At 48.9% G+C, this 15,592-nt stretch overlaps 1 protein-coding gene across 1 annotated transcript in view; it reads left to right on the top strand.

The window, feature by feature from the left end:
- GRIPAP1 (GRIP1 associated protein 1) overlaps positions 1-15,592 on the top strand; it is a 57,029-nt gene that overhangs the window by 4,026 nt on the left and 37,411 nt on the right. The window contains 12 exon segments of the mRNA XM_060269059.2: positions 1,093-1,154; positions 1,332-1,358; positions 2,249-2,356; positions 3,966-4,119; positions 4,800-5,023; positions 5,936-5,983; positions 6,126-6,157; positions 6,495-6,542; positions 7,932-8,031; positions 9,430-9,507; positions 13,710-13,802; positions 15,034-15,168. Of these exon segments, the coding sequence (XP_060125042.1) occupies positions 1,093-1,154; positions 1,332-1,358; positions 2,249-2,356; positions 3,966-4,119; positions 4,800-5,023; positions 5,936-5,983; positions 6,126-6,157; positions 6,495-6,542; positions 7,932-8,031; positions 9,430-9,507; positions 13,710-13,802; positions 15,034-15,168 (1,109 nt within the window).

The following is a 15,592-nucleotide window of genomic DNA, read 5'->3' as shown; positions in this document are numbered from 1 at the left end:
GAAACTGCCAGTATCTCTGGCTACTGGGTACAGCATGCTGTTCACAGGCTTCTGTGTTCTGCAACCGAGATTAAAGTATCACAATCACCTTGACTCCTATTTATTTATGTTAATAGTTGCACACATGTAACACGTGCTCTGTTCTGTGTCTCACAACGGAACGGGTGTAGAGTCCGGAATTTTAAGGAAAATAATGGTTGCAGGAGGAAAACCTTAAGTAGGAGTGTCATTTTCTGTACACAGCAGGCTACCTGTGTGCTGTGGTTTTGTTGGAGTGCAAAAAGCAACAAGGGAGGGTGGTTGGGATCTGGTGTTGACCACAGAATTCAGCTTTCACTAAAAACCACCAGTATTCCATATGATTGCAAAGGCATGCTTGGCAGTGTATAGGCAATGCCTGATGAAATTGCAGAAGTGAAGCAAATTGCCAAATCACCTTTCCTGCAGTTAGAGGGTTTGGTGTTGGTGCCCTAACCAGCCTCTTACCTTCCTATAAGTAGCAGAAGCAGAATAAATTATGCTGAAGTTCCAGGGGCTTGCCAGTCCCCCTGCATTCTTGGACAAGGGATGAAGAGGTTGCCAAACAGACACCTTCCCTCTCCAGCTTGAGGCTCTCTAGCCTTGCCATCAGATAGGAAGTGGGGTTCCACCTCAGCCGATCGCTACTGGCATCCTCTTTCGTCCTTTGTCCTTCTTTTGGCTGTTTCTCCCTTCCTTAAGATGACTGGCTGACTGTTCTCTGTGCACTGTTGGAAGGCCTAACGTCTATCTATGCCTTCTTACCTCTTGTGAAACTTACCCCTGACACTCCCGTTTCCATGCTCCCTGAGCCTGTGGTCTCTTTGTCATTTCCAATGACCAGGAAAGACTTCTCATTGCAGCAGAAACGTACACACACTCTGCTTCTGAAATGCGGTTACAAGAGACAACACAAAACTTGCTCTTTTATATGCATGTATTTAAAATGTTGAGATTCGTGTTCTTTGTCAGATACCAGAGTTCATGTCATGTTCTACAAGTACAGAATCTACAGCGGACCTCTCTCTAAAATACTTCTTCAGTTCTGATCCCTTGTTCCTTTGATATTTTTAGAATTACATGGTCTTCGGCAACGGGTGACCTATTTGGATAAGGAATTTACCAAAGCTCAGAAGGTAAAGTTCTTCATTGCACACCTCCCCTTTTTGGGATGGAGTCACAAAGCCCAAGGCACTGGGCACAAGTGGGTACACCCTGCCATGGAAATAATTGACTCTGACTCTGGGGTGTAATGATAACTGTTTTCCCACCTTCCTATTGATGTATTATTAACCAATTTCTCTCTTTCCCAGGCTCTGAATAAGAGCAAGAAGGCTCAGGTAAGGCTTCTTGCATGTGTTGCTTGCTGTGGGTGCTCCCAATTATCCTGCCAAGGTCAACTCCATCTCTCCCACCAACATCTGTCATCTTATCATCCACCTATCAATGGTTTGGGGAGCACCTCCAGCTTGTGAGCCTATTTGAGCCCATCAGGTGGTCCCCCCCGACTTGCCACACTAGCAGGCGTCTGGGTAGGGTGACCGACCCTTTCCACCTGTTGAACTTGGCCTAGAGGTGAGGTGGCTGGAGATCCAGTTAATGTGCCCCTGCTCTGCAAGGCCTCCTTTCCCCTGATGAAGGTCCGCCTTCCCATACGTTGGGAGTATCAATAACCTAAGCTAGCAGCCCTACCCTCCAGGGGAAAAAAAACTGATTTCCCTACCCAGCCCATCTCCACCCCAGAACTTGAAAAAGTTCTAGCATTCTGGGAAGATGGGCCACTTGAAGATTCGGGATATAGTGACACAGCTACTTTTTGTGTCATTATATCTGGCTCTAAGTGTCAAGTAGGGAAAAGATCTGGGAACTGGCAGTGGACCACTTGAGATAGGAAGAATGCCTTCCAAACTTATGTAGAATGTAGAAGGGGGGGGGAGTCAGTTTTTCCTCCCCCCTCCCTTCCAGTTACACCCTTGTCCAATCAAGTACCTCTGCTGCCCATCCTATAGGTTGTGGCACTCTGCCTATGAGTAAGTACCACTTCCCTAGGGCTGAGTGGCCCTGTATGTTACTGGGAGAAAGGCAGGAAGCTAACAGGAAGATAGTAAGTAGGGTGGTTGGGAAACAAGCAAACAAATCTGCTTGTGGATTAGGTGCTGGCCCCTAGTGGAGGGACGATGAGCACGTCTGTCTTTGAGGTATCATTGAATTCTCTCTTTCCCCCTGACAGGAGGTGGATGCCTTGCTTAGTGAAAATGAAATGCTTCAGGGAAAACTGCACAGCCAGGAGGATGACTTCAGGCTGCAAAATAGCACTCTCATGCAGGAGCTCTCCAAGGTACTTGACTGCTGAAGTTCCTTCTGCAGTAGCGCTAGGGGCCTACCAGAGGGCACTGTGAGGCACAGCATGGCACTGAGAGTCGCTGATGAGCCACCCAGAATTCTGGCACAGACGGTCACAGGAGCACAAGAACCACACTCTTGTCAGAACACAGTAGGCTAACTGTGTGCTGTATATGATACTGTCAGGATGTTTATTCGGCTTTACGCCCATCATAAAACACAACACAGCAAAATAAATCAAATAAAACAGCGGACTCGTACAAGCCACAAATAATATAACACAATTCACAGCTCACAAGGACAATTATTAACAATTCAAAAAGAAAAGTTTAAGATTATGATTAAAAAATTAGGCGCTACGCTAAAATCAATATCTGATGTCGTTATAGAAAATTCTTATAACTATAAATAATCTGCTAACATTCCATTCCGTCTCTTGTACAAGAGGACGGCTGTTAGGAATTTAGCAACCTGTAGAGTAATATAAGGATCCACATCTTTAAGAACCCAGGCAAGCTGTAGGTCAACTGGTTTGTCAGCCATAGGCTGGATTATGGAATTTAGTATACTAGCACGAGCCGAACTGTACATAGGACAGATAAACATAACATGATGTAGAGATTCAGATGTTTTAATTTCACAAGCACACATTGTATGATACTGTATTTTTAGTCTTGCATCCACAGTTGTGGCTGCAAGGAGATATTTCCTCCTCCAAGATCTTGTGTCCCCCTACACCCTTTTTCATGGGGACCACAGCTTAACAAAATAGGGTACCAGACAGAGAGCATGGTAGCTGTGCCAAAGGGACCAGCTGTCAAGAGCTGTCTACCTGATTGCTTGGCTTTTTGGGGGTTTGTGAAATAATATATTTTATTCCTGTGCCCCAGCTGGGCAGTCAGACTGGTAGGTGGCACCAGTACAGGGTTTCACCTCCCCTCCTCCCTCCCCATAGTGTGTTGCTTGAGTCATAGAGACCGAGTTACTGAATGCTTTCCTGCGTGGGAGGCACCTTGTTAGCCGCAGCATTACTGTCATTTGGATAGTGTGGGTTAATTAAGGTGGGCAGGAGTTTTTGATACGATCGTGGGTTTACCTGTAAAGTAATTACAGGCATTACCTGCATTCTTCCAAATAACAGTCAGAGGAGCAAAAGAGCTAGAAGAGGGCTGGCTCCTACGACTGTTCTTTGGAACTGTGCAGGTAGCCGGTGCTTACTCTGGGAATGAAGTTCCTGGTGTAGCAGCGTGCCTGTTTCTGCCCAGAGCATACCTGCCAAGTTGCTGTCCGAGAAATAAGGGACCGGGCGGAAGTAGCAGACCGGAAGAAGCGCTGCCCCCATTTTGGAACTGGGCAGAGCAGCATCAAAAGTCGGTTCTGAGCATGCTCCACCCAGTTCCAAAATGGCCGCCGCGCCAGAATAAACCGGGGAAAAACAAAAAAATCCGTTTTTTCAGCTAAGAACAGCTGGGAAAACGGGGATTTCCCGGAGAATACGGGAGACTTGGCAGCTATGGCCCAGAAGGATCAGTTGTGCATGCCTCCCCACTTTCCTGAAGACTGTGCTGTTGCCTGCAGTTAACCCTCTGGTCTCTCTAATCCAGCTGTGTGCCCAGATCGAGCAGTTGGAGAAGGAGAACAAGAGTCTCCGGGAAGGGGGGCCGACAGCCCCCGAAGGGGCCCCCCCGGCCAGCCCTGCGGATGGGGAGCTGCTGAGGCTCCAGGCAGAGAATGCTGCACTGCAGAAGAACATGGCAGGTACCGCTCTGCATTGGACTGGGCTTGCTCAGGATAAATGCAACGAAGCCCAGGAAATGGGGTTGGTTGGATGCAACGGAGTGACCCAATATTGTTGGGTTGTTAACTCCCATCAGCCTCAGCCAACATGGCCAGTGAGTGGTGAGGGATGATGGGAGCTGGAGTCCAGCAACATCCAAAGGGCCATAGCTTCTCCATCCCTGACCAGGTATCTGTTGTATAACCCATGTGCATGCTGAACTGTCATCCCAGCCCAGTATTTGTCTAGAGAGAGTTCCTTGCCTGCAGCAGAACACGCAAACTTGTGGTCCTCCAGATATTGTTGGACTATAACTCCAACAATCATAGGCCGTGCTTTCTGGGACTGCTTGGAGCTGGAGCCCAGCAATGGTTGGAGGGCCATAGGTTCCCTTGCTTCCTGCTGCTGGGAGGTTGGAGCCTCCAGAGTTTAGATCCTGTCTCAGATCTGAAGTTGGGTGATCTTGAGTCTTGCCGGCCTTTCTCAGGCCCACGACTTCAAGCAGAGTAGCGATGGCAAAGCGCTTGGCACCATGTTCAAAAGGCTGGTTTCCAATAATAATTTCGCAGGGCAAAGGGGCACTGGTTGAGATGGGGATGGGGCTTTGGAGGCAATCTGGGTTGAATCGGGGGGACCCACGGCGGCGGCTCTTGTTCCTCAGCTTTGCAGGAGCGCTATGAGAAAGAAGTGGCCCGGCAAGGAGAAGACCGAGGCGGTGGGGAGGGCGATGCCTCCGTGGAGTCTCCCCCTGCCGACCAGGTGGATTCGGAACCGCAGGCGGCTGACAGCACTACCTCCCAGCAGCTGCTGTCCGAGGTGGAACTGAAGTGGCAGACGGAGCGGGAGGAGAAACGACTCCTGAAGGAGCAGCTGCAGAGCCTCGAGGTGCGTGGCCCCATTGGGTGCCTCCTCTTGCCAGCCTTTAGTTTCTAGCCAGGAGCGGCAGCTTGAGCTGGTCAAAAGCAGCCTGCAAGGAGAGCTGTTTGTTTTGCACGCCCTTCTGGAATTCAGATGCTCAGCACATTAAACACAGTTCTGGTCTCCCCTCAAAAAACCCTTGCTGGAGAGCGTGTGGGAGCCCAGCAAGACATGGCAGGGAGCTTGGGTTTCTGGGCCGAGGGCTGCTGTTCAAGCCTTGTCCTGACCAAGGGAAAAGATTAAGCATTCTCCAGTTTTCTGTCATCTACTCCCTGGCTAAGCATCCCTGTGCCAAACTGGGCTCCAGGGGAACAGGCCCTGATCTGGGTGCTACAAGTCATTCAGTGTTTCTTCCCGGCTGTTGTGCACTTCCTCCTGTGCCCTGTTCTCACAGGGGCCAACCAGAGGTCTATGGGAAGTGGGACCTTTCTCTCTGCTTGTGATTCCCAGCAGCGGGTGTTCAGAGACCTACTGCTGCCAACAGTGGAGGCAGAACATAGCCATCGTGGCTACAAGCCACTGATAGCCCTCTCTTCTATTAATTTGTCTATATTGGGGGCTGAGTCAGCCCTAGTTTCTTGGTGGTGGAGAAGAAGAGCCCAAATCTTACCCCTCTCTTGCTGCTGCATTAAGCCAGCTGTTCCCTTATGGACCAGACTTATGCCAACCAGGTGCACTCCGACGTTGTGGATTACAGCTCCCCTTAGCCCCAGCCAGCACAGCTTGATTGTGAAGGCTGTCGCAGACCTATCTGGCAGGGGTGCTGGAAGGGTTTTCTGTGTGTGTGTGTGTGTGTGTGTGTGAGAGAGAGAGAGGGGGGGGGGAAGGAGAAGTACTCTGAACCCTTGAGAAATGTGTGCTTTTGTTTGCCTCCTGTAGGCATGCAAGACGACAGAGATGTCTCGGTTGCAGCAAGAACTTGGCAAGGTAAGGAGGAGATGCAAACGCCTCTGTGTGCTCTCCACTTCTTGGGGGCAGGGAAAGTGGCATGGGTGGGTGGCATGGATGTTTTTGAGGGGCGATCATGGTTGCCATTGGGAACTCACAACCCATTCTCTCTCCTGTGCAGCTGGCTGAGAAGCTCAAGAAGAAACAGGAGAGGTAAGTTTCTTTCTTATTAGCAGTCAGGACTTTCTGCCACATCCAACTAATAAGCGTGCTTCCTGTCATTGGGCATTGACACACAGGAGTGTGACATACAGGCAGGGCTGAGTTTGTTCTGCATCTTTGTAGAATCTGGAATCTGACATTCTGCAACTGGTTTGATTTGGGTTTATATATATCTGTATATCTTTATTATATATTCTCATATAACACTTCACAGCATAAAATACTCTGGAGGAGTTCTTGTTGTGTTTAGGACAGAGTGTCCTTTTTGGGGACCTACCCTAATGCATGTGTTTAAGATTTCCCTCTGTCTTACCTCCCCCCTTTTTAGCTTTCTGCGGCTTCAGACTGAAAAGGAAGCTCTCTACAATGACAGCAGGTATGGAGCGAGCTTCCTAGAGCCGGGTTTCCCAAACTTAGGTCTCTGGCTGTTTTTGGACCTCTCCTCCCATTATCCCTAGCTAGTGGCTCCCAAGTTTGAGAAACCCTGTCCTTTGTGCTGACAATCACACACACACACACACACAGAGAGAGAGAGAGAGAGATTGGAAACCCAGCCATATGGGCAGGGAATAAAGAAGAAATTGTTGTTGTTGTTGGTTCACAGTTTGGACAAGGCCAAAGCCCCCTGGGTGTTGGGGTGGAGCAAAGACTCCTGGAGGGGCAAAGTGAGAAGTAGGCAATGGTGGAAGTCACTGCTGGTGGCTACAGCCTTGACCAGCAGAAGACCACAAAAGGCTGGTGGCATTACTTGTAGCCTGGCAGGCTGGGACCAGGAAGGTGAGCTTGCGAGGGTCAGTCAGTGACTGGAATGAGCTGCGTCGCATGCCTGGTTGGGCTGGCGCAAACACACGGGCACGCACCCAGGAAGCCCAGGAATGTTCCTGCAATGCACTGTGCCAGGAAATGTTGTGTTCTTCCCAGCCTCCACCTGTATTTTATTTTAAACCTTGACTTTCCACTCTGAGAAGAGTGCTTAGGGCAGCTTAATGACATGTTGCAAGCAATGGATTCAAACTTCAAGAAAGAAGATTCCACCTAAACATTAGGAAGAACTTCCTGACAGTAAGAGCTGTTCGGCAGTGGAATTTGCTACCAAGGAGTGTGGTGGAGTCTCCTTCTTTGGAGGTCTTTAAGCAGAGGCTTGACAGCCATATGTCAAGAATGCTTTGATGGTGTTTCCTGCTTGGCAGGGGGTTTGACTGGATGGCCCTCTAGACTCTATGATTCTATGATTCAATGCAAAGAGCACAGGACACTCTAGGGATGTAGCATGATATCGAACCGCAACCGGGCAACATGCTGTAGTCAGAGAGGTTAAGGCTGCAACGCTAACCTCACTGAATTTTAGAGTAAGCCCCAATGAATTCAGTGGGACAACTACTGAATAGACATGGTTAGGATTGTGCAGGAACAGAACTGGGCAGAAAGCAAGCTGAAGGCTCACCTGAACAAGGAAGGTTTTCAAAGTGAGTTGGGGTGTGTGTGTGAGGCAAGGGGTTTGTGCAGTCTGGGTGCTGCCGCGGAGAACTCCTGTTCTCTTGTAGCTGAAGGTGGCTTGAGGAATTTGTGGTAGGCTAACTAGCGCCTGCTGGTTGCTGGCATAAGAGGGTCTTGGATCCTGGTCCAGCAAAGGAAGGAATAACTTCTTGTGTCCCCATGAAAATGAGATTGAAAGGGCTGTGAGAATTACCAGTAAGAGGGAAAATGGGTGCATTTTGGTGAATTCGCTTCCCTCTGTTAGTAAGCCCTCTTGCCCGCCTTTCAGGACCAAAATTGAGGAGATCCAACAGCGGAAGGAGGATGAACTCAAATCCCTGCAGGTTCGCAACCAGAAGCTGCAGCAGGAGCTCCAGACAGCAAACCAGGTAAGAGTTCCCCTCTTCTTCCTTTGGAAGGGGTGAGCTCCAGTTTTAGCTCTGCTCTGGGCATGAGTTCATTGGTTGCCCCTCATAGTTCAGAAATAGAGTTCAGGGCCTTTATTTCTTCAGCTGGAAAACCTGTTGATAGAAGTGTTTGAAAGGTCTGGGTTCAAAGCTCAGCCTAGTTCCTCATCTCTGTATCTGTTTCTCTCCACCCACCCACCCCATCCTCAGTTCCGAATCTACATTTGGCATAATTGTGGCCTAGCATGGATAAAGGTGGATCTTTATTGCTATGCTGAACTGCCACAGCTTCCCCCAGGAATCCTAGAAATTGTGGTTCTATGAGGGAGCTGAGGATCTCCTCCAGAATATTCCTAGCATCTCACTAAATTACAGTTCACAGAATTCCTTGGTTTGGGGAGAGCTATGACTGACGTAGGGGACGCAGGTGGCGCTATTGCAGGCATGACAAACCTGCGGCCCTCCAGATGTTTTGGACTGCAATTCCCATCTTCCCCAACCACTGGTCCTGCTAGCTAGGGATCATGGGAGTTGTAGGCCAAAACATCTGGAGGGCCGCAGGTTTGACATGCCTGCGCTATGGTCTAAACCACTGAGCCTAGGGCTTGCCGATCAGAAGGGGGCGGTTCGAATCCCTGTGACGGGGTGAGCTCCCGTTGCTTGGTCCCAGCTCCTGCCCACCTAGCAGTTCGAAAGCACATCAAAGTGCAAGTAGATAAATAGGGACCGCTCCGGCGGGAAGGTCAATGGCGTTTCCATGCGCTGCTCTGGTTTGCCAGAAGCGGCTTAGTCATGCTGGCCACATGACCCGGAAAAACTGTGTGGACAAACGTCAGCTCCCTCGGCCAGTAAAACAAGATGGGCGCCGCAATCCCAGAGTCGTTCGCAACTGGACTTAACTGTCATGGGTCCTTTACCGTTTTTTTAATGACTGATAAATAAACCCAGATAGAACAGCCTTAAAAGCAACAACATTAAAATGGGAAAGGCTACAATATATCATCTCTATCTCTTGTTTGTTTTGATGTGAGTAGGGTTGCCAGACTCAATAGTGGCCAGGACTTCTGTGCCTTTAATTGCCCTGCTCTCTTTTGAGTCTGGAAACCTTAAAGAGAAACCAGCAGGCCCTTTGCTTGGAAATTAAACAAAGGGTCTGCTGGTTTCTCTTTAAGGCTTCCAGACTCAAAAGAGAGCAGGGCAATTAAAGGCACAGAAGTCCTGTCCACTATTGAGTCTGGCAACCCTAGCTGTGAGCCAGATTCCTACTGACCTTATCTAAATAGTCCTTATTAGTGAACCACCTGTATATTGGTGACTGGTATGTTGGTGAAATCTTCCCCTGAATCTCAGTGTCTCATCAGGTTGTTCCTCCCTTCACAGGGCTTCTCAGATTTAAAGGACCAACTGCAGAGCCGCCGGAAAGAGCATGAGGTGGCCCTGCAGGCTCTACAGGACCAAGTGAGTTCCCTCTGCCCCACACCCTCTTTTTTGAGAAACTCTGGTCTGTATCAAACTTTATTGGCAAGGCATACATCCCTTTTATTGTGGGTTTATGCAGAGTAAATAATCTCTCCATTTCAACATGTATCTTTGTCTTACGGTAAGAAATTATTTTCTTTTTTTGCTGGGATGGGTAGGGCAGGATATCTTTGAGAGGCAATCTGCTATTTGGACTACCTGACTGATTGTGAATTGTGTTGGCGAGAGGATTTCCTCTCTAAATGATTGTGGTTTACTTTTAGTTACTGTTTTCTGAACTGTAATGCCCACAGGTGATTTCTTGTGCTAAATGTTGAATTTCACTTCCTCCTTCCCCCATCTTGAGCTCCTTCAAATGATGTTTTACATCTATTTTAAAAATCCCATTGCTTGTTCATTTTCATGGTGCATTCTACATTTCTCATGTTCTAAAATCGGAGCAGGAAATGTAGAAATGTGTAAAAGCTACAGAGCAGGACAAGTTCTGGAGCAAAGAACTATATTATGAGTTTATAACATTGAGAATATATGTAATCTAGTGCCCCCATGAACATTACAAATTGTGTGCTAGAAAGGTACAACTCAGATTCTGTACCAGGAAAACTGGATTTTGTAGCTTGCATAGAGTGTGCCAATTTGTATAGTAAGGTAAAGGTAAAGGGACCCCTGACCATTAGGTCCAGTCGTGACCGACTCTGGGGTTGCGGCGCTCATCTTGCGTTATTGGCCGAGGGAGCCAGCGTATAGCTTCCAGGTCATGTGGCCAGCATGACAAAGCCGCTTCTGGAGAACCAGAGCAGCACACGGAAACGCCACCTACCTTCCCATCTGAGCGGTTCCTATTTATCTACTTGCATTTTGACGTGCTTTCGAACTGCTAGGTTGGCAGGAGCTGGGACCAAGCAACGGGAGCTCACCCCGTCACAGGGATTCGAACCGCCGACCTTCTGATCAGCAAGCCCTAGGCTCAGTGGTATAGCCCACAGCGCCACCTGGGTCCCATAATTTGTATAGTGGCCCACCTCAAATCTGGTGTTAGCGTTTGGTTTCAGTCAATGATGGGGACGCTTTCCTGGTGTGTGGACTCAGTGTATGTCCCACCGTGCAAGTTGCTTGCACTGGGCTTATCACACACTAACCACTGGAAAGCCATATCCAGTTTTTGAGATTTCACCAGTCATTGCCCATATACTTTAATGCCAAGTTTTACAATCTAAAGTCCCAGGTTTTTATTTTTAAGGAAAGCTGTGATTCTCAGGATCCTGAATTCTATACCAGTTTCAAAGTCCGTGTGGCACGAACACAGGATTGTGGAGCATGTAGCTTTGGATGTGGCCTGAAAAACTCCTGGGGCCTAGTTTGATCGGCCTCTAGGCTTCCCAGACTTGAATTGGAGGCTCATATGAGAGAGAGAGAGAGAGAGAGAGAGAGAGAGACCAAAGATAAGCTTTGCTTTGGGTAGGCTTTTCTTCTTCATAAGTGAGTTGAAATTGATTGTTGTTGTAAGGGGGAGGGATTACAGAGACCCCCCCCCATCAGAAGCAGCCCGTCTCCAAGCAGTCATGAGAGCGAGGAGTCTGAAGGGGTGAGTCAGGAGACGGAGAGGGAGTGCCAGGGCTCTGGCAACATCAAAGAGCCCCTGCTCCATAGGCAGGAAGAGAGGGAGGCGGAAAGAGTGGACAGGAATAGGTCAGACAGAAGACCCGTACCTCCGACGCCAGAACTGAGAAAGAGAAGGAAAGGGAGGCGCTTCTCAGTTCCTAGGCTTTTATGCTGGTCGAAAACGCGGAAGAATTTAGTGCAGGAATCTGACTCGAGTGGGTAGACATGAAATGAGCAATCCGTTACACTGTAAATAATGTGCACCAATAAAAACGTCTGAAAGACAAGCATGTGGACGGTCGTTACTCAAGAGTAGTCACAACAAACCCTGACAGTTGTGTTAGAGAGGAGAAGGACCTGAAGGATTTCCACTACTGGTTAGAGTGGCATAGTAAATCCTGGAAGTTTTCTCCCTTCTCTAACGAAGTCTCACTAATCTTGAGCCATCTGGATTGTTTTATGCAATCTGGATCAGCTTAGAAGATAATTTGCCTATTAAAACTGTACAGGGTGTCTCTTCTACGGAGCACTATTGGTAGGGGATCCGGGCCAGGGGGTGTTTTTGTCAGGAATCAACTGGAGGGTTTGTTTTCTAACCCCAGGTTATTGGGAGGTGTGGGGTTGGGGGTTGAGTCAGGATGTGTAACAGAGCAGGCGGAAGCTCAGCCTTATTTATCAGGGAAAGGCAACTAGCCAGACTCCTGAAGGTAAAGGTACCCCTGACCGTTAGGTCCAGTCTTGGACGACTCTGGGGTTGCAGCGCTCATCTTGCTCTATAGGCCGAGGGAGCCGGTGTGTCTGCAGACAGTTTTTCCAGGTCATGTGGCCAGCATGACTAAGCCGCTTCTGGCGAGCCAGAGCAGCACACGGAAACGCCGTTTACCTTCCCACCGGAGCGGTACCTATTTATCTACTTTCACTTTGACGTGCTTTCGAACTGCTAGGTGGGCAGGAGCTGGGACCGAACAATGGGAGCTCACCCCATCATGGGGATTCGAACTGCCGACCTTCTGATTGACAAGCCCTAGGCTCTGTGGTTTAACCTACAGCGCCACCCTCGTCCCCAGCCAGACTCCTAGCCATGGCCTACTCAGGCCAATCCAGAAGGGTTCCTGCCTGCTTGGCAGTTACCGTAGCCCAGGCATCCCCAAACTTTGCCCCCCCCAGATGTTTTGGACTACAATTCCCATCTTCCCCAACAACTGGTCCTGTTAGCTAGGGATCATGGGAGTTGTAGGCCAAAACATCTGGAGGGCCGCAGTTTGGGGATGCCTGCCATACCCATTCCTACTGCCCTGAAGAGGACTCTGGGGTGTGGGCTGCACAATGTCTTCGGGACCTCTGTAGCAAGGATGAGGGACCCATGATAGCCGGACTCTAGACACCTATCATCCTGTAAAATTGGCCTTGCTGCCTGGGATCACAGGTTCCTTATCCCTACTGCATAGTTTAGCCTATGGGCTCAGTTGGAGCACAGAGTTCATGGTTCAGTCTCCAGGCCCTTGCCTTCTCACTCCACCTGAGTTTAAGAGTGCTCGAGGCACTGTGGGTGAACATAGGAAAGTACCAGTTACAGGTAGGTAGCCGTGTTGGTCTGAGTCGAAACAAAATAAAAAAATTCCTTCAGTAGCACTTTAAAGACCAACTAAGTTTTTATTTCGGTATGGGCTTTCGTGTGCATGCACACAAAAGCTTTTTTATTTTGTTTCGACTCAGACCATCACGGCTACCTACCTGTAACTAGAACTAGGTATCGGATGAAGTGTGCATGCACACGAAAGCTCATACCAAAATAAAAACTTAGTTGGTCTTTAAGGTGCTACTGAAGGAATTTTTTTATTTTGATAGGAACGTACCTTATACCAAGTCACACCTTTGGTCCACCTCACTCAATCTTGTCTGCCGTGATTGGCAGTGGCTCTCCAGGGTTTCAGATGGAATTTTCCAGCCCTGACTTGAGAGGTCGGGGATTAAAGCTGGAACCTTTGCAGGCAAAGCAGATGCCCTGGCCTGAGCCATAATGTAGAGGCCCTGTCTCGCACCTGCCATCTCCCCTGCATAACCTCCTTCTCGACCATTCTCCTATCTTACCATTCAGTGATATTTTCTCCTTCATGTTTTCGCTTTCACGTTTCTTTTCTTAGGCCTCTTCTCTTCCTAAGAGGTTCCCCCCCTTCATTTGCATTTATCAACACTCCTCCCTTTTCTAAATATGTCTTGTGCTTATTTTGAGTCTTTAATAATAGTGCCTTGTCTCAAGAACTATGTGTATGAAACATGTTTTGTTTTGTTGGTCTCTTTGAAATTTGCAGTTCATGTTGATTTCCCCTTGTTTGGTTTTAAAGCAAAGGAAACCTGCTTTTTCTATTAAAAGCAACAACAACCCCCTATTGCAATACTGCTGCCTCCTTGTTCTGCTTTGTATTTTTAATCCCTTTTCTCCCTTTTCTCCTGCTTTGGTCTTTCTTTCTTTCTTTCTTTCTTTCTTTCTTTCTTTCTTTCTTTCTTTCTTTCTTTCTTTCTCCCTGTCTCCCTCTGGTCCCTATCCTTTGCTCATCCTGTACTTCGTTGGGCATCAGGTTGCTTCCCAAAGTGCGGAGAGCCAGGAACAGGTTGAGACCATTCTGTCTGAGAACGATGCTCTGAGAACCAATCTGGCAGCGTTAGAACAGGTACCAGGCCCTCTGTGGATGCAAGCGCTCAAGAGGGTGGTATAGGGTGGCAGCGGAAGCTGGGGTGGGAAAGACCAAGGCTGTATCTACTGGTGATTTTTAACAGGTGTGTGTGTATGTGTGTGTGTGTTGTGGACTCATAGCTGTCCATGGAGGCGCAGGTCAATTCTGTGTCCAGGGCAGCTGTCTATCAGCTCCATCTGGTACGCAGGCTGAGACCCTACCTGCCTGCAGACTGTCTCGCCAGAGTGGTGCATGCTCTAGTTATCTCCCACTTGGACTACTGCAATGCGCTCTATGTGGGGCTACCTTTGAAGGTGACTGGGAAACTACAACTAATCCAGAATGCGGCAGCTAGACTGGTGACTGGGAGCGGCCGCCGAGACCACATAACACCGGTCTTGAAAGACCTACATTGGCTCCCAGTACGTTTCCGAGCACAATTCAAAGTGTTGGTGCTGACCTTTAAAGCCCTAAATGGCCTTGGTCCAGTATACCTAAAGGAGCGTCTCCACCTCCATCATTCTGCCCGGACACTGAGGTCCAGCGCCGAGGGCCTTCTGGTGGTTCCCTCATTGCGAGAAGCCAAGTTGCAGGGAACTAGGCAGAGGGCCTTCTCGGTGGTGGCGCCTGTCCTGTGGAATGCCCTCCCAACAGATGTCAAAAAGGAAAACAACTACCAGACTTTTAGAAGACATCTGAAGGCAGCCCTGTTCAGGGAGGCTTTTAATGTTTAATAGATTATCGTGTTGTATTTTTCTGTTGGAAGCCGCCCAGAGTGGCTGGGGAGACCCGGCCAGATGGGCGGGGTATAAATAATAAATTATTATTATTATTATTATTATTATTATTGTGTGCTTGCATGTGCACGCACCATATTTTCAGCTCAAGAGCTCCGAGGCCCCATCTGTACTATACAGTTAAAGCAGCATCATGCCGCTTTAAACAGTCACCGCTTCCCAAAGAATCCTGGGAATTGTAGTTTGTTAAGGGTGCTGAATGTTGTTAGGAGACCCCTGTTCCCCTCACAGAGCTACAATTCCCAGATTGGTTTAACAGCCGGTCCCTCTTGGCAAGGAACTCTGGGGAACCTGTGGCCCTCCAGATCCCCGAGGGCCAAGTGTGGCTTGGGTGGGTGTACAGTCTACAAGGCATCCTGTGGTATCCTCAAAATGACCCGAGCCTCCCCTCTCCCCTCTCCCCTGCCCCTGCTCTCTCTCTCACCATGTAGATACAGACTTCCAAGACCCAAGAGATGAATCTGATGCGAGATCAGGTGGCGGCACTGGGGGCCGAACTGCAGCAGCGGCAGAGCGAGAAGGAGGTGCTGGCGGCCCAGCGGGAAGACCTCAACACTCAGCTGCAGGTAGGCCCAAAGTGCTGTTGATCCTAGAGCCCCCCCCCCCCCCCAGGGGAGTCTGCTGCATCATACAGGGGTCAGCTGGCCCACTTTGCATATTCAGGAGGGAAGGGAGGAAGCACTTCTCAGCACACTGCGTTTCCTTCTTCCCACCACCCTTGGGGCACAGTATGCAAAATGGCCAGTTTCAGAACATTTGCCGTTCAGATTGCAGCGACAGCAAGAAGGTAAAAAGAAGGATTGGGTCCTGCTTCGCTGCCCAAAAGTTTGTCTTCATGACTTATTAATTTTCTCCTCTACTTTCATTTTATCTCTTTATAGTACCCCTTCTTGCTTCTAGTCCCCCCCCCCACGTCTTTTCCTTCCTTTCAACTATTCCTTTGGGTGCTTAGTCAATTTTCTCTCCCCCTCCCCTTCACCACCCTTCCTT

The sequence above is a fragment of the Zootoca vivipara genome, chromosome 15 (genome assembly GCF_965207765.1).
Source record: "Zootoca vivipara chromosome 15, rZooViv2.hap1.1, whole genome shotgun sequence".
Taxonomy (NCBI): Eukaryota; Metazoa; Chordata; class Lepidosauria; order Squamata; family Lacertidae; genus Zootoca; species Zootoca vivipara.
Note: the sequence above shows the minus strand (reverse complement) of the source record. Positions and strands in the feature narration are given on the sequence as shown.